The sequence below is a fragment of the Dioscorea cayenensis genome, unplaced genomic scaffold, assembly GCF_009730915.1.
Source record: "Dioscorea cayenensis subsp. rotundata cultivar TDr96_F1 unplaced genomic scaffold, TDr96_F1_v2_PseudoChromosome.rev07_lg8_w22 25.fasta BLBR01001516.1, whole genome shotgun sequence".
Classification (NCBI taxonomy): Eukaryota; Viridiplantae; Streptophyta; class Magnoliopsida; order Dioscoreales; family Dioscoreaceae; genus Dioscorea; species Dioscorea cayenensis.
In genome coordinates, this window is record NW_024087907.1 from 15,251 (window position 1) to 41,995 (window position 26,745).

Sequence of the window (26,745 nt, forward strand, 5' to 3'; positions counted from 1 at the left end):
CACCAAAAAACGCACCCGAAAATTCCACCCGTAAATCGTGACAATTTCCAACACGTGGCATAACACACTAGTGGGGACCCAATTAAAGACCGAGTGGTTCTTTAAAAGGTCCTTTAATTTTTATGATAAGAATCCACGGTATAAAGGGAGTCCCAGAGATCCTCCCTTTCTCCATAGACGAAGTCACGAAGATTCTCAAAGACGAACGGGCGACTTTCGAGGCGCCCCTGATCGGCCCAGGGAGAGATTGACGCCGTGATCTATAGTTAGGCGGTGATGGCCTTTTGGCGCTGGATCTCGTGATGGCGATCCTCACTGGCGGCGATGGACGGCGCGAGGATGCCGCGAGGAGAGTGGTGCGCGGCGATCATCGTCACCGCCGGCTCGCTGCCGATCGGCTGCGTTGTTCTCTTATTTTGGCGCCGGTCGGCCGGGCCAGAATAGTAATGGGTTGGCGGAGCCGGTGAGGCCTAATGTCGTCCGGGATGAGGCCGGAGGATGTGGACGATGGGAAAGAAGCGCGTCACCATCTTCTTTGGCACTCAGACCGGCACCGCCGAGGGATTCGCTGCTGTTTAGATCTCGTGGAAATTTGAGCTTGAGAAAGTTGTTTTTTTTTGATATATTTTGTTTTGTTTTTTCGCTGGATGATCAGGTTATGGAGAAGTTGAGAGCGGCGGTATGAAAAGGCAATATTCAAAATCGTCGATCTGGTAGTGTTTTTTTTTTTTTTTTTTACTCGTTTTTCTTTAATTGTTTTTTGTGATTTTTAATACTAATTTTCATTGTTGATTGATGATTGTTGTTTGGTTCTTTATAGGACGAGTACGCTGCCGATGATGATGAATATGAAGAGAAGATGAAGAAGGTGAAACTCTGTTCTGTTCTTCTTAGCAACGTCAGTTGGAGAATCTATACATATGCATATGCCAATTTCTATTTTTTTTTCTTGATTGTAGTTTGTTTGTTGGAAATTAATAGATATGGAGATGGTGAACCCACTGATAATGCAGCTTGATTCTATAAGTGGTTTACTGAGGTTTGAGATTGGCGACAATTGATCAAATCTCGGCCCTTTGGCTGTTCTTTAGATTAGACTTTCCGTCTGCATATGCAAGCTTTGATATAATTGATTTTTAGGGACAAGAGAGGGGAGTTTGGCTTCAAAATCTTTCAGTCTGTTGGTCTTGGTCTTGGCAACAGGCAGTATGAGCATTTTAACAAGGTTTTGTTGGATGTCTTTCTTTCTTTCTTTCTTTCTTCTTAAGATTTTTATTTATATCAGTTGGTTTGTGATAAAGTTGTTAATGTGTTGTGATTGGTTGTGTGATGATGGTGGCAAAAGGTTGTTACGAGATTCTTGCTGATCAGGTATATCTTTCGGAGCATTCATGTTTACATTTCTGTTATGCTTTATGCGCAGTATTTGTGCCCAACTCAGTATGCATGGCTTTGTAGAATATGTACAATGCGACAAAACTAGGATGTTTCACCTATATTTTGTGTGATATTTTCTCTTTCTCCCATTACTTGTATGCGCAGTTAATGGACTTATTTTAGTTTAGCTATTTTATGGAGGTGAGGACAAAATGCTGGAGGATCCCAGGATCTGTAACCCATAGGTAATCTCCATACAAAAGCTCAAAATACATTGCATATTGCCTTCTGCTATTGTTTAAAAAGCATGATACAAAATCTCAAACACGCTATGCATTGGTTTGCTATGGTTTAAAGGTATAAAATGTCTCAAACAGGGTGCAATGGTCTCTGTCCATGGTCATTTGACATACTTTTTCCCTCAATAAGAAATCGGAAAAGTTGGATGGCCTACAGTCTAGTGTATCTGTTGAAAGTTGCAATATGATAAAATGCTGGCAATATTTATCCGTCATCTTACGATGATTATTTCGGTAGATGCACCTTTTAAATGGTAAAAAGATCATTGTATTATGATTTATCATTGGTAAAACATCAATGAGTGTTCTATTATTTATATTTGGTTTTCTTTTTGGAGGTTTGGGTATCACAAAACTCATTATTCCACTCGCTACTTGAAATTATAATAGATATACTTTGTTCTTGCTGTGCTGTGTGGGAAGCGCCTTGTCCCTGTAGGGCTTTGGAGATGATGATCAATGCATTGAGGATGACTTCAATGCCTGCAATAAGACTCATTGTGTCTGATGTTATTATACATTACATTATTATACACTGGAAGGGTTTGCTATACTTGAATATTGATTATGGGCTCTATATCAACATGTTCTCTCCATTTTTCAGGAAAGAGCTTGTATGGTGCCAGAATTGACCCACCACTCAGGGATGAAGATGACGCTTCTGGTGCATCAACCCCTTACCAAGCTGCCATACCTGAATATCGTGTTGTGTTTATTGATTCTGCTGATGCATCATTTATGGAGAAGAATGGGAATCTTGCCAATGGACATGTTGATTTCATGATATCCAAACATCCATGCAGGTACGGATATTGGTATACATTTATGCTCCCGGAGATGCTTATATCACCAGCAAATATAAAGAGCTAACACATATTATTTGAATTTTTAAAGAGCTGATGTTGCTGTAGGCATGAACTTCACACACCAGCTTCAGATCGCTCCTCAGATTCATTTGGAGTTTGAAATCTCGGCATCGGACTAGTGTATGTTTCCTGAATTATTCCTAATAAATTTAAGCTTGTTGCTAACTTTGGTCTATCTTTGTACAAAAGTTATAAACTGCTTTAGTCCATCTTAGCTCGAGTATTTGAATATTGAACATGTTCCACAAAATATATTTGTTAGTGCTTCCAAGTTTTGGCAAAAGTTTAATATAAATTTAGCAATGTTAGATCAACAGACTCCCAAATTTCACATTTCAAAATAAATTTTTAGACTTTTGCTCTTAATGGTTTTTGTTTCCTTTTGCTTTATAGTTTCTTGAGACAAGTTTTGTGCATGAATTGATTTGCTAATGTCACATTTGTCAACCAATTGTGTTCTGTGTTGTTGCCTTGTGCAAACTTTCACGTTTTGGTGGTGGTATTTTAGCCAAAATGAGTTGTGGGCGGTCCTTGCATTCCTGAGCCTGAAATTCTTGTAGTATCCACTGCTCTCTTTGTTTATCTATGGAATCATACCTTTTTGTTTTTGCTGGAATTGGATATCTCTGTGGTTGCTAAAACGCTGTAATTTGTGCTGTAAGTAGATAATGGTATGATTTGTTCCTGGAGATTACCTCTTCTGGAACACTGAAATAAGGGTGGAAATTGATTGCATGAGGTTGTTAGTACAACAAATTCTTCCAAGAGGCTTGCATAACTGTATCATATATAATTTAATTCCAGCTGATACTTGCTTAATTGGAGTTGAATATGACAACAAACTATACTGAAAAATTTATTGCAACTGCGTAAAGAAAAACTAATTGAAACACGCCATTGTGCTTTTTCATGTTTGGTCAGATATAAGCATTTATGGAATTGGTCCATGGGTACCTTTGTTGGAGCAGTCATACTTTTCATTCAATGTTCAATTTGATAAATGCAGCTGTATCAAATGATCAATGTTGTTCATCTTGAATACCCTTTTTGCTGGCAGGTAGGAAACAGGAGACCATGTTGGTGTTTTCTCAGAAAATTGTATTGAGACCGTGGAAGAGGCAGAAAGGCTTTTAGGCTATTCATCAGACACATACTTCTCCATTCATGCGAATGAGGAGGATGGCTCACCACGCAGTGGTGGCCCTCCCTCAGCTCCTCCTTTCCCCGGCCGCCATGTACCTTGAGAACTGCACTTGCACGATATGCTGACCTTCTGAGTTCACCTAAGAAGGTTGGATTTTCTAATCTCTTCTTTATGGCCACTAACCTTCTGTAACATATCTATACCCTGTTAACAAGATAGTTTTTGCTTGTTTACTACGTGTGCTTTGATATGTCTCTTAGGCTGCTTTTACTTGCTTTAGCTGCTCATGCTTCTGAACCCAGTGAGGGCTGAACGACTTAGATTTCTAGCTTCCCCTGCTGGGAAGGTTGGTACTGTCCATTGATGATGATATGCTTACTGTTGATTTTTGTCATGAGATTCGCTCCCTGTCTTTGCTTTTTGATTCAGGATGAATATTCTCAATGGATAGTTGCAAAGTCAGAGGAGCCTCTAGAAGTTATAGGCTGAATTTCCTTCTGCAAAGCCTCCTCTTGGTGTTTTCTTTGCAGCAATAGCTCCTCGCTTGCAGCCCAGATATTATCTCTATATCATCTTCTCCCAAGTAAGCATACTGTTGTACTTCTATTTTTACTTTTTTAAATCCTGAATTTTCTTCTCTATCTCACTGGGATGATTCTACTTTAATTACAGGATGGCACCCTCAAGAATTCATGTAACATGTGCCTTGGTCTATGGACCGACACCAACTGGAAGGATTCACAAAGGAGTCTGTTCAACTTCGATGAAGGTGTGTATATATATAGGCACACACAAATTTAGTGTTTAGCATTGATTTCTTTTTAATGTGGGAATATGTTTATTGAGTTTGTGGATATCTACTTGACTGCATCACACCCATCTCTGTCATGTATATCCCCTAACTAGCATCAGAAAAATTCTGCTATCTGGCTTATAGACTCAGCTTCTGGTTTACTATGTTCTCTTGATTGTCTGGATATTGACTCTGGTTTTTAACATTGTTTAAGGCTGCATTGACACTGCCTGCCTTTTGTCTTGTGTGAGAATTGTCAGCAAATGTCTTGGACTTATGGTTAATGTTTGTAGGTGCAGACTAGTGCTATCATATGATCATGTACTGACCATGTTTTTATGTCTCCCATACGTTGTATTATGTTTATCATAATAATCAGTGACAAACAAAGGATGGAGGGCACTGAGGAAATTATAATTAGCAATAAAATGCGTGTTTTGAGATTGAATATGAAAGCTATTAAAAGGGTCATTGCATATTGAGGGAAAAATATAAAGTTAAAACTGTAGAAAGAAAACATGGAATGTGTGACTTAACTAACGGTTGACAAATTAATTAGTGTCTCACTTATTGGATGTTGACATGTGAACAATTGCATCTTGTGCAATGTCTCCATCCTTTCAACCTCGTGCTTGTTAATCATATCTGCATTTTAATGACAGTTGGCATGCCAATTCTGATTCAACTGGTGAGATCAAATCTCTAATAAGAAAGATGCATTTAACCTTGATTTCAGTCTCCCAGATACACTCTGATAAGCTCTTATGCACTTTATACACTTGGGCATGAGGTAAATGCATGTGCCAGTTAATTGATAACCGAATGAAAACATCCTTTATGTATGTACCTATTACAATCATGCATTTTTTTTTTCTTGTGCGACCTCAAATTGGATTCTGTTTAAACAGCATGCGACCCCTTTGGTTGAAGATCAGGATTGTAGTTGGGCTCCTGTCTTTGTGAGGCAATCGAATTTTAAACTTCCAGCAGATACAAGTGTACCAATCATCATGATTGGTCCTGGTACAGGGCTAGCTCCTTTCAGGGGATTCTTGCAGGTAGATTGCAAACTAATTTATTACTGGATGTCAATTCCAAGAGAGTATATGGTTTATTTTTATTCATTTGCATATATGCCTCCTTAGGAACGATTGGCACTGAAGCATTCTGGAGCAGAACTTGGCCAAGCGATTCTCTTCTTTGGATGCAGGAACCGGAAAATGGTAACTAGATCTAACCCTTTCTTTTATGTGTGTAGATATACATATGAAAAATATAAATGGTTTGTCTTGTAAATGGAATGTATAATGAACATTTTTGGGCAATATGCAGGATTTCATTTATGAGGATGAATTGAACAATTTTGTTGAGGCAGGTGCACTCTCTGAGCTGATTGTCGCCTTCTCTCGTGAGGGTCCAACCAAGGATTATGTGCAGCATAAGATGACTGAAAAGGTGATTAAAAAGCGACAGCATACATGCAAGCTCATTTCCATTCTGAAGCATCTCTAAGATGTGATATTTATTTGTTCTAACTTGATGACACTAACAACATTTTCAGGCATCTGAGTTGTGGCACATCATCTCCAATGGCGGTTATGTTTATGTGTGTGGTGATGCTAAGGGGATGGCTAGAGATGTCCATCGTGTTCTTCATACTATAGTCCAAGAGCAAGTAAGTCCAAGTTATTTCGAAATCCATTACATGCCATTGTCACAAAAATCAAAATCATTCTAGTGGTTCACTTTCATTACTTGCTCCAAAGCCACCTTCAAATAATTTTTCGCTCGTCAGCAGACGGTTTAACACTGTACAAACTTCCCTTGAAATTCTAAGCAGTTGACATAAAAATACGATGTTTTCAGGGATCCCTGGATAGTTCCAAAGCCGAGAGCATGGTGAAGAGTCTGCAAATGGAAGGGAGATATCTTCGCGATGTTTGGTAAAAGTCCCGCCGGAACGAAATTGAGAAAGTAGTGCATGTTAAGGGAGAAAACCCTGTGGAACCATGGAAGGAAATATGGTTCCATTTCGAAGTCTCTTCCTTGCACCTCATGTTTTGTTGTTTTAGATTATATGCTATTCTTTCGACAGTCTAACAGGAGTCTTCGATGTAATATAAAGCTGAAATATATATTATCTTTGCGATTAGCGCCATTCATCAAGAAAATAAAACCAATATTTGTAGGCAGTTTTTCTTTCGGTTGTCGAATGGAATGTATTGTATACACTTTTGTGCTTTTATGTATAAACAAGTTATCATTATTATTATTGAGTTTTAATTTGGTTTGTTTTATTTTTGTTCTTGCTCTTCAAGCATGAAAATGTGCATCTTGAATGCTTTCTATTGATAATGGCTGAGTTATTTCATTTAAATTGTGTGTAAACTGATAATTCTTTTATATATATACTCCCAAACATACATAACCAAAGTAATTGAAAGAACTCATCTTCCATTAGACCATACCTCAGCTTAACCATAAAAACAATTAATTAACCATGCCCATTGGCTTACAAAATTTGCATGCTCCAAACATAACTTAGACAAAACGGCAGTTTAACATAAAACAACAATTAATTAACCATGTCTATTGGCTTACAAAATTTGCATGCAGAAAAATTAATGACATGCATGCCAGAATAGCTAAGAGGAGAAGGAGGGGGGAGCAGAGGAAAGCTTACACTCAGTGATGAAGGGGTGTTGCAAGAGCTGTGCCGCGGTGGACCTACTTGCTGGATCTTTCTGTAGACACCGAGAGATGAAATCACGGAAGTTGGAAGATGCTGTCTCGGGAGGTTTTGGAGGTTCGTCCTAGCATATGGCAAACATCATGGAACCATCATTCTTGACATCCTCCCCGAAAGGAAAATACCCGAGATAACACTCAAGAAGTGTAATGCCGAAGCTCCAGATATCACTCGCGAAGCCATCGTACACCCCTTCTTTGTCCAAACGCTCAGGGCTCAAGTACGAGATGGTGCCACATGAGGTCTTGCAACCCATTGTCGTCGGGGAGACCATGCGGCTGATGCCAAAGTCAGCAAGCTTGAAGAACCCATGATTGTCAATGAGAATGTTGGCGGGTTTGATGTCGCGGTGGACTATCTTGCGGCTGTGGAGGTAGGCTAATGCGGATAGCAGTTGCCGGGCGACTTCGGCAAGGAGAGGTTCGATAGATATGCGGTGGTTTTCAAGTGAGCCACCGTCCATGAACTCGAAGAGGAGCTCAATGTTGCCCGATTTGTCATTAAAGCCATGACAACGGACAATGAAGGGGCTGTCGGTGGTCCGGAGGATCTCGATCTCACGGCAGCTTTGGTGGTGATTGTCTTCATCCTTGCATCCTGGAATGTACTTCAAAGCATATAGCTTGGTGGATGGTATATGCCTGACCATCCAGACCGTTCCGCTGACACCTGAGCCTAGGAGGCGAACTCGCTCAAGATCCGTGAATAGTATTCCCTCCGAAGACCAAGGCGGAGGGAGAGGGAGGGGGGCTAGGACGGCGGGGTTGGGTTGGGGGACAGCAACTGCAAGGTTCAGGTCTCCTATCTTCCGCTTCCTCATCGCCGGCGAACGAGGTTTAGACGAACGAGGTTCGGGCGAACGAGGTTTGGTTTCAAAATTTTTTTTTGATGAATGGTTTCATTTTTTTTCTTTTTCCATGCAATTTCATTAATATAGTTTTTTAATAAAACAAAAAATGGTACGGGTCTCTGCACCATCATAGCGGAGGGACGCGCGGGAACAAGAGAAGACGACCGTTGGATTTCGTTGCTGCAGAAGCTTCCGATAGGCTATTGAATGGATACCGTTGGATTTCGTCGGCTATGGATTCATCCGGCCCTCCGATCAAACCAAAATAACCTTAAGAATTTACGTAGAAATATATACATATATATATATATAGAATAATAAATTCTGGTAAAAAAAAAAGAGCATGGTTTATATTTTTATTAATTAGAAGAAAAAAAAAGAATGGAGAAAGAATCAGGTACAAGAGTATCTGCATGCAGAGATTCCAGCCACCTACCCACTGTTCATACGACTCGCGCCGACTGTACTCTATCAGAAAATATGTCAGTTATATTTATATATATCATTTTAAATTGCCAATGATGCCTGTAAGTATATGGTAGTATGACTTTATAAGGAAGAAAGTGTTCTGTCTGTTTCAGCCCATTTGGTGGCGAGTATCAATGGGCCTCATGCCCATTGTCCAACTGGTTACGTTATATTTATTATACCTTTAACCGGATAAGGACTGAACCTAAAATACAAAACATTCCGAGGGCCCTAGATGTAAAAAAACAAAATTAGGGTTACTGACTTTATTTTCCCAGAAACAGAAGAGAGAGAGAGAGAGAGAGAGAGAGAGAGGGCTGGGAATTGAATCGGAGGAGATGGGAGAGACGCAGGAGGGAGCGGAGGAGATGGCAGAGGCGCAGAAGGAGGGAGTGGAGATGGCGGCGCCGGTGAAGATGGAATCGACCCTTTGCCATGGGGGAAGGTTTGTCCGGTACAATATATGTAGCAATCGTAGGATTGTATTTGAGGTCACTTCCAAGTATAAGCCCCCGATCATTCCCCTTCGCAGTGACCCTTATAGCGTCACCTGGTGAGTTTTTTGTTTGTTTGCTTCTTCTCTGGATTCTTGATTTGATTGGGTTTTGTTTCGTTGGTTTTAGGTCTGCTTTGAATTCGGAGACGGGAGAGCAGGTGGCGATCAGGAAGATCTCGCATGATTTTGATAATATGATCTATGCTAAGAGGACGTTGAGGGAGGTCAAGCTTTTGCGCCACATGGACCATGAAAATGTCAGTGAGTTGAATTCTCTCTTTTTCTCCATAGATCAAGTTCTTGGAGTGAAAGGATGTTTTTTTTTTTCTTTTTCTTAACATTTGAAGAAGATTGCTCTTGTTTGCACCCTTTGATTAACTTCAATAATGATAGTAGTGAGAGTTGCTTGAGGCTAAAACTGTGGATGACCTGGAAAATGAATTTGAGGGTGCAAACAATTTCATTTTTTGATAAGTTCAGTCGGATTGAGGAGACTGGGCTTCGCATGCTTTTTGTAGTTTGATTATGAGATTTGCACCTGATTTGACATTGTACTTCTCTAAAAGTCCAAGTTTTAACCTATCCAATTTGATTGTTCGAAAGTGCCTGTTTTGGATGCTGTTTATTTTTTTGTTGATTTTTGTATTGGATGCTCAAAATTTCTGAAAATTCAAAAGCTATTGAGTGGTGTTTCTTTAACATTACTGTGGTTTTTATGATTTTATAATTTTTTTTATACAGGTGTATATATCATCTAATTTATGTTGTAATTGTACAACACAGGTTCTAGCAATCAGGGACATCATACCTCCTCCGCAATGGGAACTATTTAATGATGTCTACATTGCCTATGAGCTTATGGAGACTAATCTGCATCAAATAATCCACTCCAACCAACCTTTATCTGAGGAACACATTCAGGTTGGTTTCATTTTGTTGAGTGTTACATATATGGGTTTTTTCATTATTTTTTTTTTATATTTTGATTTTGGGCCTTCTGTTATGTGTTGTGTTTTTTCGTTATTTTCTTTATATTGTGGTTTTGGACCTCTCGATGTGTGTTATAGGTATCTTTGTTTGATAAACACACTCCCCATTATCAATTTTCGTTGTATATGTCCATCTCAACTTGCATTGATGTTCAAAATCACTACAATAACTGCATGCTTATGTTAGAACTTTGTCTTTAATTAAATCCTTAATTCTTCGTATCTCTTTTTTTCACCGCATTGACTTATTTTTTAACTTTGATATTATAAACATTTTGGGATCAATTCTCAATTGCCAAATCTTGTATATTGTTAGGTTATATATCATTAAATGTATAGGATTTGAAGAGTCATGTAGTTTTGAGCTGTTTTATTTTTGTAAAAGAAGGTATTTGGGTTGTTTTAAAATAGCAATCAATGTTATTTAATAAAAATAATTTTAATATTTTGTGTACATTGACTTGCTAGTTGCTAGTGAGTGGGGCAACATGGGAAAAAAATCAATGTATATAATCAAATGACCCTTCATAAAATACCAATATATATATAGTGTTGTCTGGGCCAATCTTGGTGTCATGATAATAACTCATACCTTATGCATCATCTTGTCATGGGCAAAGACACACTAGAAATTTTTGTGATATTTCCTGATGGTGATGGCATGTGACTTAGGCAATGACACCTAGGGCTTCTAGATAATTTTGCTTAGATGATCTAAATAGCTCTCTCAAAAATGGTATAAAGCTACACAATTCTCATTCATTCATTCCCCTTTCTTTGAAAAGATTCATCATTCTTTTAGAGATATTAGAGTACTTATCCAAGTTTGAATGCAAATAGAATTCATGATCATGCAAACAGAATAGGAATTACCTAATTTCTATGCTCTATTAATCAACTCAAGCTTAAAATAAAATTATCCACTTGATTTGGCATATTCTGCAGGCCAAACATGAACCTGTACCCCTAACACTGACAGTCAAAAGATTAGCTCTTAAACAATTTCTAACCCTAAACTATGAACCTGTATACTATGTTTTACTGTAATATTTTCCAAATCTTCGTAGCTTATGGTTTGCATTAAATAGAATCTTGGCATCTTGCTGTAATATTTTCTAGATCTTCTTGGTGTATAGTCTGCATCAAATGGAGTCAACATGCATTTTGGCTTATAGTCAAGCATGAGATGTTGGCATTAGAGTTGCATATCTAACTGGCAAAACAATGTTCTTTTTTCAACAGTTGACTATTAAAAATTTGCCACACAATTCCCTAGAAAATATCCTATATTGAACGGTACGCCTTTTTTTCTTCTTCTGGGTTTTACTGAATTTATTCTTTTCATCAAGTACTACATATGGTTTTGCTTATCCCATTTAGTATTATCTCCTCATCTTTTTGTTTATGGAGATTCGGTATGGCCACATTCCTAATATTATTGTGATGCTTCCTTTAAGAATGGATGCCAAATTAGAGGCCTCCTTCTTGTAGAAGTTAATTTCAACATAAGTATCTCAGAGAGATTATTCACAATACAGAAGCATTCTATTTTTAAAATTTCAAAGGCATGACACGTTCACAATATTATCTCATTCTTTCTCCATGTTTTTTTCTGCGTTCAATTTGTTTGTAGTTTGCTATTTGCATTAAAATAAACCTCCATTAGTTTCTTTCAGAACACTAAGGCATCAGGAATACATGGTGAGTTTGATTAAAATAGAAGAAAAGCTATTTTTCTTCCCATTTTTTGGTGATCCATTTCTGGTGGTTCACTGCTGTGAGTAGTCAACAGATCATTACTGTCGAGGATTTCGTTCTTAGTGAAAAGATAGCCCACAATGAAGGGCAAAATTTTTTATTAAAGGAATAATAAAGATATTAAAGTTGTAAAATAAGCTGTGATGGAGATTTGGTTTTAAATTCTCTCACCAACTTGCCATACAAAAAAGATAAGGTGATTGAGACATATATGTGTTTATTTTATAGAACATTGCTACCTACCTCATGTTTGATCTGTTCTCATGTTATATATTCAGTAATAAATTTATCTTTTCTGAATTATATAGGATTGACCTTAAATATTACTACTATTCTTTCTTGTTTTGTGGGTTAGATTTATTGTCATGAAAACCTTATTCAATTCTTTATGGTCTTTTACATTTGGAATAATTTGGGCTTTCAAATGAAGGTTTCATGAGTCTTTTGTTTTATTATTGGAGATTATTCACCATTGTGAGAAAGGATTTGTAAACATTTAATGTTTGAATAAGTCTGTAGGGGATGAGTTGTAACACTTACTACCAAATTTCATCCATTGACTTGTAAATTTCTTCCAATTGTCTGATGTAAACTCATAAAACAATTTTTTTTCTCTCTATTGTTAATACTAAAAAATAATTTAGTACTACACTTGAGCGTGCTTTAAGGAAATGCTGACGTGTTTCCTCTATTGCTTGAAAATCCTGCAAGGCAAAACTTCCTTTTCCAAGCAACAGATTTATGATGAACTGAGCAACCTCTGAGCCTATTAATGTAACCAGATGTTTAGTATGCTTAATGCATGTGATGACCAATTTGTATCTTAAGTTTCCTCGTTTTAAGAATGTTATTGTACATTATGTGTATACTATGCGCAGAGGATGTGACTGATCATCCAACAATTTGAGAATTTCAAATGTGCTTGTGTTCATCTTGCTCTCTGTGAAGCCAACATTTAGGGCTCTCTTGTTTTTGGAGTTTTTCCCAAGCTGTCAACACCGTGTAAAAGTTGTTTCTGTTGTCTGGGAGAGCATTGGTATTTATGATAATGGAGAAAACTCCTTTACATCTAGACCCATAATGTGTTTTGTTACATTTTCCCTAGGGTTTGGAATGCTTAAGATGGACTCTAAAATCCCAAATTTTTTATTTTGTTAGTTATACAATAATATTGTAGATAATCTCAATGTTTGATCAGTTTATTTTCTAGTTATAGCTTTTTGGCGAGAGTTCTTAATTTTGCTATATGTTAGATGTGAACATGTGGTAAGGTTCTTTAGTGTGCTTTGTGCAGTGTATTTTAACACGGAACTTATATCTACTTTTGAATTTTTGTCGGTTGGCAAAAGAGCTTGAATTTTATGACATTTGTTTAGCATTCGAAATCTCTTTGTCCTTTGCTCTTCCACCATGTGCTTCTGATCCTATTATTCGAAGTTTAACATTATATTAATTGTTAATATCTTGATTATCGTATCAGACCATTTTTATCAAATTTTATTGTATTGTATCTTTCTGGGATTCTTTATAGATGGCTATCTGATTGGTTTCTTTTTTTGCAATCTCTGTTGACAGTATATTTTATATCAGATTCTTCGTGGATTGAAATACATCCATTCTGCAAGCGTTCTTCATTTAGACTTGCAGCCAAGCAACATCCTCTTAAATGCAAATTGTGACTTGAAGATTTGTGATTTTGGGTTTGAACCCATTAATTCTGCTTTTATTAGGGAGAATTTTCCTGTTACAAAAAACTACCGAGCACCAGAATTATTGTTTAATTCTTCTGGATATACCGCTGCGATTGATGTGTGGTCTGTGGGATGCATCTTTATGGAGCTAATGGAACGGAAACCTCTATTTCCAGGGAAAAACATTGTGCACCAGATGTACTTGCTGTTGGAGGTGAAGCTTTTCTCTTGTTTCGTGCCTACCAAATTTTATTATTCTTGTTTTAGGAGATGCATGTTATCTTATTGAACTTCATAGAGCATGTTTCTCTAGGTTGTGTTTTGATTGAGGTTAAGTATATGTCAAGGAAAAAAATAAGGATTTGTCATCTTGGTTTTGGTTGAATAAAAAAAAATAATGGATAAGCAAATGAAATCAATTGTATTGATACTATTTTTCTTTTTCTTTTTCCCCTTTCATCATTTTTTATTTCTTTTCACTTCTCATGTGTTAATTGTTAGGTACTCCCACAATCTGAAATTTCCCCTTATTCTATATCTTTATTAAATTTCTGTACATTGACTTATCCTTCTATAATTAGTGGATGCTATCATGCTTTGCGGGATCGCAACCAGATTGAGTTCTTGTTTCACTGGACATTAATCACAATTTATCTTTGATACGCTAGGTATGTGTGCCCCTGTTAAGTCAGTAAGTACGCTATGAGGACATGCCCTTGAGGATTTATCTTGGCGTCATGCAAATCATCATTCCAAATATTAACCTATTCATCATTGGAGATAGGTTTGCTTTTATATAATAGAAATAATCTTCAAATGCAGTACAAGATCTTTATCTATGTATGGAAATTCCCTCATAAACCAGGAATGCTTGAATCATTATAATGTTTACAATTATGGGCTTTAAGCATTCCTATTGATATTTGCTAGGCCATGGCTCATTTAATACTTTTCCACAATGCAGCTTATTGGCACCCCAAAAGAGGATGATCTGGGTTTCTTGGATGAAGTTGGTAGAAGATCTATCAGCCGACTTCCTTGTTACTCCCGGCAGTCATTCGCTGAAAAGTTTCCGCAGATGCATCGCACAGCAATTGACCTTCTTGAGAAGATGTTGACATTCAATCCAAGCCAGAGAATAACTGGTATGCATTTGTATCTGTGCTACAGTTTAGTTTTTTCTTTTATTATTGATTAATTATGATAGAAACTGAACAACTACTGTATGTTATATTGGCAAAGAAAGAATGACAGTTTGATTATTTGTTGAGGATATATATTTCCTGACCTAAATCTAGAAAGTATATACCACAGATATCCATGGATTTAAAGTACCTTGTCTGCTATTGGAATATAAAGGTTGATAACGCAATTCGCAATACCCTTTTCAACATCTAACACAGCTACAAATGTAAGAATGAATATTTGAAACCGAATCTCTCTGGGTTATGTTCGGATATAAACTGATAGTGAACCTGATTCATTGTACCATCAACTGATGTTATTCGTGTTTCAGTATGCAATTCCACAGAATTAGTTTTTGAGGACTGTTGGCATGAATTTGTGATAGAATTTTATGACCCATTGCCATTATTAGACATTTTTGTTCATGGTTTTCATCTCACCGTTTTCTTCTCTGAAGTTATCACAATAGGTTTATTGATTGAAAAGTTCTTGACACTAAAATTTTGCTCAGATTTTTTTTTATCGTTTTATATTACAGTTTTGATTTTGCTCGGTTTACAAATGATGATTGGCAAATGCAATCTTTGGCCAAGAAATTGTTGAACTTTTTATGATCACATCAAGCTATAGATTCTTCTGTTAATATCCTAGGCCTTGTATGCCAATTTTGTCTGGTATAGATGGTTATCCTTAATCTGTTGCGCTGTATTTCTAACAACTGGCAGGTTTTTTAAAAGAAATAGAATGGCATCTTTTCTTCACGGATTGATTTATTTGAGATTGTACTTCTTCCATTTATGTCTGTTTGATTATGGGTGTATATAAAACCTAAAATTCCTTACAATTTGTCATGCATGTGCTATTGTTCTCACTGTTGCTCCTAGCTTCTTGAATGTGTTGAGGTTATGGATGAGGCTACAATAGAGATGGAAGATATAGTTGTATTTTACACATTGGAATAGTGGATTAGTAACAGAAGTTGATGAACAAGTACCTTCAAGTGATTACTTGTTGATTTTTTCTTCAAATCTATTAAATCCAGAAAAGTAAGAGGCCCTTGAACATATTTTCTGTTTTCAGTCTTTTAGTTTAATGAAGTCATGGCTACTGCATGCTGGTGTATTTGACTATAGAAATTAATAGTGAATGATGGATACCTATAAAAACAAATTTGCAATCAAGACATAGATGGCTACAACAAGGATGATGCCATTGTGGGACATTTAAGCCATCCATTATGTCACATGTTTAATGTGAATGAATAACTTCCATGGTTGTTACTCTTTTTTGTTGTTCTTTCCTTGCAAAATGATCATACTTTTTTACTTTGATTAACAAGCAAGTTGTTTTTTTGCATATGCAGTAGAAGATGCTCTTGCACATCCTTACTTTGCATCCCTGCATGATACAAGCGATGAGCCAGTATGCATGAAGCCCTTCAGTTTCGACTTTGAAAAGCACGTACTCACCGGGCAGCATGTGAAGGAGCTAATTTACCAAGAGGCCCTTGCATTGAATCCTGAGTACCAGACCTAAGAGCTTTGGAAATTTTAATTTACAGTAGGAGATAATTTATAGTAATGCCTGTTTATGTGGATTTGTTTGCAACTGTTGTATATATCTGCAGTCCTTTTCTTTACCTAACTCAAATTAAACTGAATCTTAAGAATGAGGTTGTGTGAAGTGTTGTTTCTACCCCTGAATCTTAGAAGTGTTTTATATTCAAATTTAACTCATTGTCTGATCATCTAATTTCTCAACAATTTATTGTGCGTGAAGTGAATAAATCTACAAAAATTTGGCGATTAAAAGTGTAACTTTTATATGATACTGCATGTGAAACCCTGGCTCGGCCTGCTGGCAAAGTGAACAGGTGGGCTAGGCTATTGATCTGTAACTTGCATGTATTGAAGCGGGCTTGTTGCCCTCAACCCACGGCCTGCCTTAGGGTTGGATGTACAATCCGTTGCATTACATGCTATCCGGTATTTTTTATTTTATTTTATTTTTTATTGTTTGTTTGAGGGGATTTAGAACTCCATGTATTTAGAATTACGAGTATTTATAATATATATATATATATAATTATTAAAATAGTAATTATATTTTATTTATTTATTTCAAAACTCTACCCACAAAATTTAAAATAAATTAAATAAAACAATAAGATTATTATATTAAATAAATGGATATTTGGTAACAATAATAAATAATATGGCTAACCAGATCTTCAAATATTTTTGTTTTAAAATTTTATATTTAGATATATTTTTTTAATTGAACTTATCAATACATTATAATCAATTTTTTAGGATAATAATGTAAAAAATAGTAATAATAAATATAAATATAAATAAAACCATAAAAAAAACAATTGCTATATCAAAATCTCTAAAAAAAAAAATCATTGTAGTTTGTGAGTTTTCTCTCTTTCTTCAATCTCTTCCGGCTTCCTAGTTTCTATTTTATCTTTCACTGTAGGGACTTATTATGTATTTTTTTCAATTTATTTTATATCTAATTTAATTTGTTTAATTTTTGTATGATTATTTGTTATCTTTTATATTTATTAAATAATTATTGGATTTTGTTAAATATTTGTTTATTATTTGTTATGAAAATTGTTGTAAAAACTGTTAGATATTTGTTGTGATTAATTGCTATAAAAATTGATTATTTTTTTATTATTTGTTAAACAATTGTCGCATAAATGAATTTAGATCGTGAATTTGTGCTAAATTTTTTTTAATTGTATTATTTGTCAATTTAGTGTATAATTGTTAGTTGAGTTATTTACTAAGTATGTAGATATGATAGGATTTTTATACATAAACCAAAATTTTTAGATGGATGTACATTTTATTTTTAAATTATTGATTATTATTATCCCAAGTTTGAATTAATAAAGTTATTTAATATTCATAAATTTTTAAAATTTTAATTCAGCACCCTCTAAATTTTGTTTCTAGTTCCGCCACTGAAATGTCGGTAGCATTTGGTTGGATGTAATTCTAAATGCAGTGGATTTCTAGTTACAATGTAACTGGAAATACTTGGCTTTCAAAATACAGTACAGTCAAATCTTGTGTTTGGTTGGATGTAACTGGAATTACTGTATTATAAGATTTTATGTTTGTTTGGAAGGATTTGTAAATCTGGAATTGGAAAACATGTGTATAAGTGTATGGATATGTCTGGGTATATGCATATATACATATATATATATATATATACATATACATATATGTATATGTATATATTTGTGTATATATACATATATATTTATATATATACATATATATGTGTATTTATATATGTAAACATAATATATATAGGTATATACAGGGAATGTATATACATACATGTATGTATATATAAATATATGTATGTATATGTATGTGCATATATATATGTGTATATATGTATATGTGTATGTGTATATGTATAGATTTATGTATATATATATGTATGTATATTATGTGTATACATATACATATGTGTATATATATGTGTGTATATATGTATATATGTATATGTGTATATATGTATATGTGTATGTGTATATGTATATGTGTATATGTATATGTATGTATACGTATAGATTTCTGTATGATAATAACTCATACCTTATGCATCATCTTGTCATGGGCAAAGACACACCAGAAAGTTCTGTGATATTTCTTGATGGTGATGTCATGTGACTTAGGCAATCACACCTAGGGCTTCTGGATAATTATGCCTAAATGATCTAAGTAGCGCTCTCACAAATGGCATAAAGCTACACAATTCTCATTCATTCATTCCCCTTTCTTTGAAAAAGATCCATCATTCTTTTACAGATATTAGAGTATTTATCCAAGTTTAAATGCAAATAGAATTCATGATCATGCAAACAGAATAGGACTTACCTAAATTTCTATTCTTTATTAATCAACTCAAGCTTAAAATAAAATCATCCACTTGATTTGGCACATTCTGCAGGCCAAACATTTCTTTGTTTGATTTAGGACTCTCTAGGTTTTGAAGTTTTTCCCAAGCTGTCAACACCTTGTAAAAGTTGCTTCCGTTGTCTGGGAGAGCGTTGGTATTTATGATAATGAAGAAAACCCCTTTACATCTAGATCCATGGTCTGTTTTGTAACATTTTCCCTAGGGTTGGGAATGCTTAAGATGGACTCTAAAATCCCAAATTTTTCATTTTGTAAGTTATACAATAATATTTTAGATAATCCCAATGTTTGATCAGTTTCTTTTCTAGTTATAGCTTGTTGGCAAGAGTTCTTAATTTTGCTATATGATAGATGTGAACATGTGGTAAGGTTCTTCGGTGTGCTTTGTGCAGTATATTTTAACACGGAACTCATATCTGCTTTTGAGTTTTTGTTGGTTGGCAAAAAAGCTTGAATTTTATGACTTTTGTTTAGCATTCGAAATCTCTTTGGCCTTTGCTCTTCCACCATGTGCTTCTAATTGTTAATATCTTGATTGTCACATCAGACCATTTTTAGCAAATTTAATTGTATTGTATCAATACGGGGTTCTCTATAGATGGCTATCTGATCGGTTTCTTTTTCTTTTTTGCAATTTCTTTTGACAGTATATTTTATATCAGATTCTTTGTGGATTGAAATACATACATTCAGTAAGCGTTCTTCATGGAGATTTGCAGCCAAGCAACATCCTCCTAAATGCAGAGTGTGACTTGAAGCTTTGTAATTTTCTGTTTGAACCCATTACCTCTGCTTTTATTAGGGAGTATTCTCCTGTTACAAAAAACTACCAAGCACCAGAATTATTTTTGTATTCTTCTGGATATACCGCTGCGATTGATGTGTGGTCTGTGGGATGCATTTTTATGGAGCTAATGGAACGGAAACCTTTATTTCCAGGGAAAGACATCATGCACCAGATGTGCTTGCAGTTGGAGGTGAAGCATTTCTCTTGTGTCGTGCTTACCAAATTTTATTATTCTTGTTTTAGGAGATGCATGTTATCTTATTGAACTTCTTAGAGCGTGTTTCTCTAGGTGGTGTTTTGATTGAGGTTAAGTATATGTCAAGGAAAAAATAAGGATTTGTTATCTTGGTTTTGGTTGAATAGAAAATAGAAAGAATGGATAAGCAAATGAAATCAATTGTATTGATACTATTTGTCTTTTACTTTTTTTCCTTTCATCATTTTTTATTTATTTTCACTTCTCATGTGTTAATTGTTTGATACTCCCACAATCTGAAATTTCCCTTTATTCTATATCTTTATTAAATTTCTGTACATTGACTTATCCTTCTATAATTAGTGGATGCTATCATGCTTTGCGGGATCGCAACCAGATTGAGTTCTTGTTTCACTGGACATTAATCACAATTTATCTTTGATACGTTAGGTATGTGTGCCCCTGTTAAGTCAGTAAGTACGCTATGAGGACATGCCCTTGAAGATTTATCTTTCGTTATGCGAATCATCATTCCAAATAATTAACTTATGCAACATTGGAGATAGGCTTGCTTTTATATTATAGAAATAATCTTCAAATGCAATACAAGATCTTTATCTATGTATGCAAATTGCCTCAGGTTTATGAGGAATGCTTGAATCATTATAATGTTTACAATGCTTCAAGCATTCCTATTGATATTTGCTAGGCCATGGCTGATTTAATACTTTTCCACAATGCAGCTTATTGGCACTCCAAAAGAGGATGATCTGGGTTCCTTGGATGAAGTTGGCAGAAGATCTATCCGCCGACTTCCTTGTTACGCCCGGCAGTCATTCGCAGAAAAGTTTCCGCAGATGCATTGCGCAGCAATTGACCTTGTTGAGAAGATGTTGACATTCAATCCAAGCCAGAGAATAACTGGTATGCATTTGTATCTGTGTTACAGCTTAGTTTTTTCTTTTATTATTGATTGATTATGATAGAAACTGAACAACTACTGTATGCTATATTGGCAAAGAAAGAATGACAGTCTGATTATTTGTTGAGGATATATATTTCCTGACCTAAATCTTGAAAGTATATACCACGGATATCCATAGATTTAAGTACCTGGTCTGCTATTGGAAAATAAAGGTTGATAACCCAAATACCCATTACCCTTTTCAACATCTAACACAGCTACAAATGTAAGAATGAATATTTGAAACCAAATCACACTGGGTTATGTTCGGTTATAAATTGATAGTGAACCTGATTCATTGTAGCATCATCTGATATTATTCATGTTTCAATATGCAATTCCACAGAATTAGTTTTTGAGGACTGTTGGCATGAATTTGTGATAGAATTTTATGACCCATTGCCATTGTTAAACATTCTTGTTCATGGTTTTCGTCTCACCATTATCTTCTCTGAAGTTATCACAATAGGTTTATTGATTGAAAAGTTCTTGACACTAAAATTTTGCTCAGATTTTTTTTTATTGTTTTGTATTATTAAGTTCAAAGTCTTGTTCTCTGGATTATAGTTTTGATTTTGCTCATTACAAATAATGATGAGGTTACAATAGAGATGGAAGACATAGTTGTATTTTACACGGTGGAATATGAAATGTGTGTCATGGCCCATGTGGATTAGTAACAGAAAATGATGAACAACTACCTTCAAGTGATTATTGGTTGATTTTTTCTTCGAATCTATTAAATCCAGAAAAGCAAGAGGCTCTTGAACTTATTTTCTGTTTCAGTCTTTTAGCTTAGGCCCATGTTTGGATCCAAAATATCTGGCGTAATTTTTATTATCTGAGAAGTCGCAGTGATTATTCTGAAATTATGGCGTATTTTTATTCTGCGAGAATGGAGTGTTTGGGTAACAAAACATATTATAAAAATTATTACATATTTTTTTCTTACAGAATGAGTGTTTGTTTTGCAAAATAAATAATTATTACATAATAAAAATAGTCGGTTTGAGTTTTTAACTCGTTGGTAATTAAAATTTGATAGCCGTTAGAATATAGTCGTTGCAAATATAGCCGTTATAATTATAGCCGTTACCATTTTTCCCTATTTATACACAACATGAGGTATTTGCATTATACACATACTTTTCAAGTTACAAAAATTCATAGTCTAACCATTGTTTCACCATGGATTCGTTAAATCTTTGGAGGATGAAAGAAGATGATCTATTCATGCTCGGTTTTACATTCATGTTATTGATGAGAAAAAACTTCCATAGCATATCAATTCACAAAATGTTTACAGGTGTGTGTATGCATCGAGTTTTATCACATACACTTGTACAGGACTTTGTAAGGGTAGAAGGTTGCCAACGAGAATGCCACAATTTGAGCAAAGAATGTAAAATGAAGGGGAAGCAATGTAAAAACTCATGGCAATATGATGGGGCTAAAAGCTTACAAGCATCTTAGTGTCCAATAAACACCTTCATCAATTGATTAACTCAATAGCAATTCACACGGAAAAATACACTCAGGGTCTCATAGGAAAAATGGATTTTTAAGAAAAGCTGGATAAGTATGAAGATAGTCAACTTATATGATTAGATGATGCAGGGAGGGCTGTCTATTGCATGTTCCTTTGTCAGCACAGAGAAAAAAAGGTTAGGATCTTCAATGCAATTCCTAAACAGTCAAATATCAAATTCAGTTTAACCTGGCATGTACTGCTCTAATCAGACAAGAATAGAGTGAAGTATATAGTTGCAATTATCCACCACTTGCTGCTAATTTTATTCATACATTTTCTTCAAAGGGAACAACAACACTTCATGGTGAAACATAATATTAGTTGAGCCATTAAAAGTACTATAAATGGGTGCATTTCTTCCCCATTCTTGCAACAAGTGTCCCCAAAATCTCACGATAACCAATAAAAAAATCAAAGGTCTTTAACCGAGAAATCTAGTTTGCTAAACAGGGTAGACAATAATTATTCATAGTGGCCATGACTCAATCTCATGCAGATGGGTTGAAAGCATGCACTGAATCTTAAAGATTACTCCTTAAGGAATTCCAACTACACTTTCTTTAGAATCCATGTAATAGGCACCATGCAATAAGCTGTCAAAGTAATTGATCCTTTCATTGGATAGGCATAGATACTGACCAATCTGTGGTTGTCATGACGAAATTCACAAAAAGATTAAAAAATAATGAAGCTCGCACCTTTGTTAAATTTAAAACTAAAAAATGCGTGGTTGTCATAACGAAGCTCACACCTTTTGTTAAATTAAAAACTATATTAAACCCATGATAAATCAAAAACAATCTGGTGATTCAAAAACCTAAAACCAACCAAAAACCCAACACCTTTATCTCATCCAAAAAAACCTTAATAAATTCATTATAAATAATCCAAATCCATAAAATTTCAAGAAAAAGGCACCAAAATTTTTGATGGAAAAAACACAAATGACTAATCTTTCTCTACCTGAGATGAGCAGACCACAATGCATGACCGATGATTACAAAAACCAAACCTTGTCTGCTGCGTTTCTCTCCCACTCCGATCGGCAAAAATCTAGAGGTCGCCCGACTTGCTCTCGTCGCCGATTAATACGCCAGCCGACGGTGTGGTCACGATCTGATGGAAGCGGGGGATGGCTACAACAGGGATGTAATGCAATCAATTTGAGAGGTTAAAGAAACCTTTTTATCTTCGACTTGGAATGTAATGCATTTTAAAATACTTTTGTTTGACAAATTCTGCTGAACTTTCTTCGAGTTTTCATTGTAAATACATAATCTTCCTAAAATACAAAAAGTCTGATAGCTTAGTATGGGCATGAATCAGATGTCATTGTGAGGACATTTAAGCTATCCATCATGTCACATGTCTAATGTGAATGAATAACTTCCATAGTTTGTTACCCTTTTTGTTCTTTCTTTTGCAAAATGATTATACTTTTCTTACTATGATTAACAAGCAAGTTTTTGTTTTGTTTTTTTGTTTTTGTTTTTGTTTTTGCATATGCAGTAGAAGATGCTCTTGCACATCCTTACTTTGCATCCCTGCATGATACAAGTGATGAGCCAGTATGCATGAAGCCCTTCAGTTTCGACTTTGAAAAGCACTGTACTCACCGGGAGCATGTGAAGGGAGCTAATTTACAGAGAGGGTCCTTGCATTGAATCCCTGAGTACCAGACCTAAGAGCTTTGGAAATTTTAATTTACAGTAGGAGACTAATTATAGCAGTGTCTTAAGAACCTTAAGTTTATGTGGATTTGTTTGCAACTGTCGTACATATCTGCAATCCTTTTCTTTACCAAACTTAAAATTCAACCTGAGATCTTAAGAATGATGGTGTGTTATTTGCTGTTTCTACCCCTGAATCTTAGTAGTCATGCTTTTCTTATTCAAATTTAACACATTGTCTGATCATCTATTTCTCAACAATTTAGGGTGCATGAAGTGTGAATAAATCTGCAATAATCAGTCGATTTTAAAAGTGTTAATTTTTATGAAACTATACGCTTATTACTTAACATAGGGGCTCAGGCGTCTAGAATCTTGCAGCTCGAGCCAAAGTGAACTGGTGGGCCGAGGCTATTGTCCGTAACTTGCCTATATTGTCAGAGCTCAGTTGCTCTCAACCCATGGCCCCGCGCCAGAATTAGACGTGCAACCGTGTTGCATTGCACACTAGTAGTATGTGTTGTTGTTTTAGGGTTCAAAACTCAATGTATTTAAATTTCGATATTTTCTTGAGTATTTAGGTTAAGTGTAGTTGAAAATCACGGAGTTATAATGTATAAAATTGGTTGAAAATCTGAGAGAAACGGGAATCAGGTGTTGATTGAACTCTGAAAATGAGTTTTTATATTTGAGTTTAAAAATTAAATATGACATAATTATATATTTAATTATTATTGATGTATACCAATAAAGCATAATAATAATATATATATCATATAGGACAATTATATATATATATATATATATTTGAAAAACTTATTTATATTACAGGTGGTTTTAAATTAAGTTTTTTAAAATTATTTAATCTTCATAAAATACAAAAAGCCTGATAGTGAGGACAGGTCATTGTTAGGACATTTAAGCCATCCATCATGTCAAATGTTTAATGTGAATGAATAACTTCCATGATTTACTCTTGATTGTAACAAGCAAGTTGTTTTGCATATGCAGTGAGACTGATGCTCGCACATCCGTACTTTGCATCGCCCACATGGCACAAAGCGATGAGCCAGTATGCTTGACGCATCTAGCTTCAACTTTGAACAGCACATACTCACCGGGAGCATGTGGAAGGAGCTCATTTACAGAGGCCCTTGCATTGAGATCACAGAAGTACAGACCTAAGAACTTTGGAAATTTTAAGTTACAGACTTTGACATAGGAGAGGTAATTTATAGCAGTGTCTGTTTATGTGGATTTGTTTTGCAAATGTTATACATATCTGCAGTCCTTTTCTTTACAAACTTAAATTAAACTGAATCTTAAGAATGAGGGTGTTTGGTTGCTGTTTCTACCCCTGAATCTCTAGAAGTCATGTGTAATTCAAATTTAACCCATTTCGTCTAATCATCTTATTTCTCAACAGATTTTAGGTATTGCTTGAAGTATGAATAAAATCTCCACAAAAGTCAGGCTATTATAAGTGTTGAATTTTATGAAACTATACTGCAGGAGGGGCGCCGGCGTCTGAGAGCCCTAAACTCGGCCTGGCAAAAGTGAGACTGGTGGGCCGGGCTGCTTGATCTGTAACTTGCCTGTATTGTGGCGGGCTCAGCTGTCCTCAACCCATGGCCCCGCGGCAGGAGTTTGAGATGATGTAACTCGTTGCTGCGCATTATCCAGTATCTCTTTTGTGCTGCTTTGTTTGGGGTTTGAACTCTATGTATTTAGATTCTTGATTTATTTAGGTATTTGAGTTAAAAGAAATCGTGATTCAGGAGTTATAATATATATAAAATTTTGGGTTTGAAAAGCAGTGAGAAGTAATCCAAGTGTTTAGTTCAGAACTGTATTCTACAGATATTGTATTATATGATTTTTGTGTTTGGTTGAGAAATTAAATATGACCGATTAACTATATATTTTAGTGTATTGATACATACCAATAAACATGACAATTTTTTTTAATATATTTTCATACAAAAATGTCAGTTAAATATATATATATATATATATATATATATATATATATATATATATATATATATATATACATGAAAACTTATTTATATTCGCAGTGGTTTTTAAGTTTTTTTTAAATTATTTTAAAATTTATTTCGTTAGTTAAAATAAATTCATAAATAAAATCTCAAATATTAAATTACATAAAAAGACAAAATATTTCATAGAAAAAATTAAATAATTTTACAATTAATACCCAATTATTTTTTATAATCACGCAAAATAACAAAGTAACTATAATTATTATTTATTTATAATTCATAAAACATTAGGCTAGATGAGGATTTTGCTGCAGTAGATTTAACCCGTAAAACCAAATCCTCTAGCCCTAATCAATTTTGAGAATTACAACTGGATTTTAAAATTCATTCGATGGGAGTGACATGATTTCTAAGAACCCAGTATTCAAAATTACATTATAATTCCCAAATTCATTCGAAACAAATAGTAATGTGTTTTTTGATTTTAAAGTTAAAGTAAAATAGAGATACACTAGACCAACTTTTGGAAGTGATTTTGGGAATACACGCTCAATTTGGAAACTATTTTAAAATCCTAGATTTAAAATGTTAAATACTTATCACAGGGCATGTATTGGCCACGTAAGACATGAAAATAGTCATTTCTATTGTTTTGATGTTTTCTAAAAGTTTAATTATTGTTAAAAAGTAGATTCCAAATTTAGTTGTTTATTTTAATTTTTTACTGACTTTTTAAAAACTTTTAAAACCATTTATTTTTATTATAAAAAGATTTCAAAATATTTGTTTTGGAGTTACTTCCTACCTGTTACAGAATATAACTTTATAATTTAATTCAAAGAGTTTATAATTTAGATATTTTCAAGGAATTTGAACTGAAATCACTTCATTATAAATATTTGAACTTCCTTTTCCATCATAATTTTCCATTTTCTTAAGAGATATAGTTCAAAATTCATTTTTAATCATTATCTATTGT

General features: G+C 34.7%; 1 protein-coding gene and 3 pseudogenes across 3 annotated transcripts; 3 read left to right on the forward strand and 1 right to left on the reverse strand.

The window, feature by feature from the left end:
* Positions 1-324: 324 nt before the first annotated feature.
* Positions 325-6,751, forward strand: LOC120256586 (annotated as a pseudogene).
* Positions 6,752-7,069: 318 nt separating this feature from the next.
* On the reverse strand, positions 7,070-8,048 carry LOC120256587 (annotated as a pseudogene).
* A 740-nt stretch (positions 8,049-8,788) lies between these two features.
* On the forward strand, positions 8,789-16,360 carry LOC120256585 (mitogen-activated protein kinase homolog MMK1-like). Of its 3 annotated transcripts, none has more exons than XR_005535362.1 (6): positions 8,789-9,099; positions 9,170-9,299; positions 9,826-9,963; positions 13,365-13,694; positions 14,149-14,264; positions 14,445-14,561. XR_005535362.1 is itself a non-coding variant. In XM_039264248.1 (6 exons), exons 1-6 carry the CDS (start codon positions 8,885-8,887, stop codon positions 16,199-16,201), a joined length of 1,152 nt encoding a protein of 383 aa, XP_039120182.1. In that variant the 5' UTR covers positions 8,812-8,884; the 3' UTR covers positions 16,202-16,360. The 3 variants fall into 3 exon arrangements, 2 of the variants coding, with proteins under 2 accessions (XP_039120182.1, XP_039120181.1); XM_039264248.1 differs by lacking the exon at positions 14,149-14,264 and adding an exon at positions 16,029-16,360 and having other exon boundaries at positions 8,812-9,099; positions 13,380-13,694; positions 14,445-14,625; XM_039264247.1 differs by lacking the exon at positions 14,149-14,264 and adding an exon at positions 16,029-16,360 and having other exon boundaries at positions 8,816-9,099; positions 14,445-14,625.
* LOC120256588 lies at positions 16,246-23,806 on the forward strand (annotated as a pseudogene).
* Positions 23,807-26,745: the final 2,939 nt, after the last annotated feature.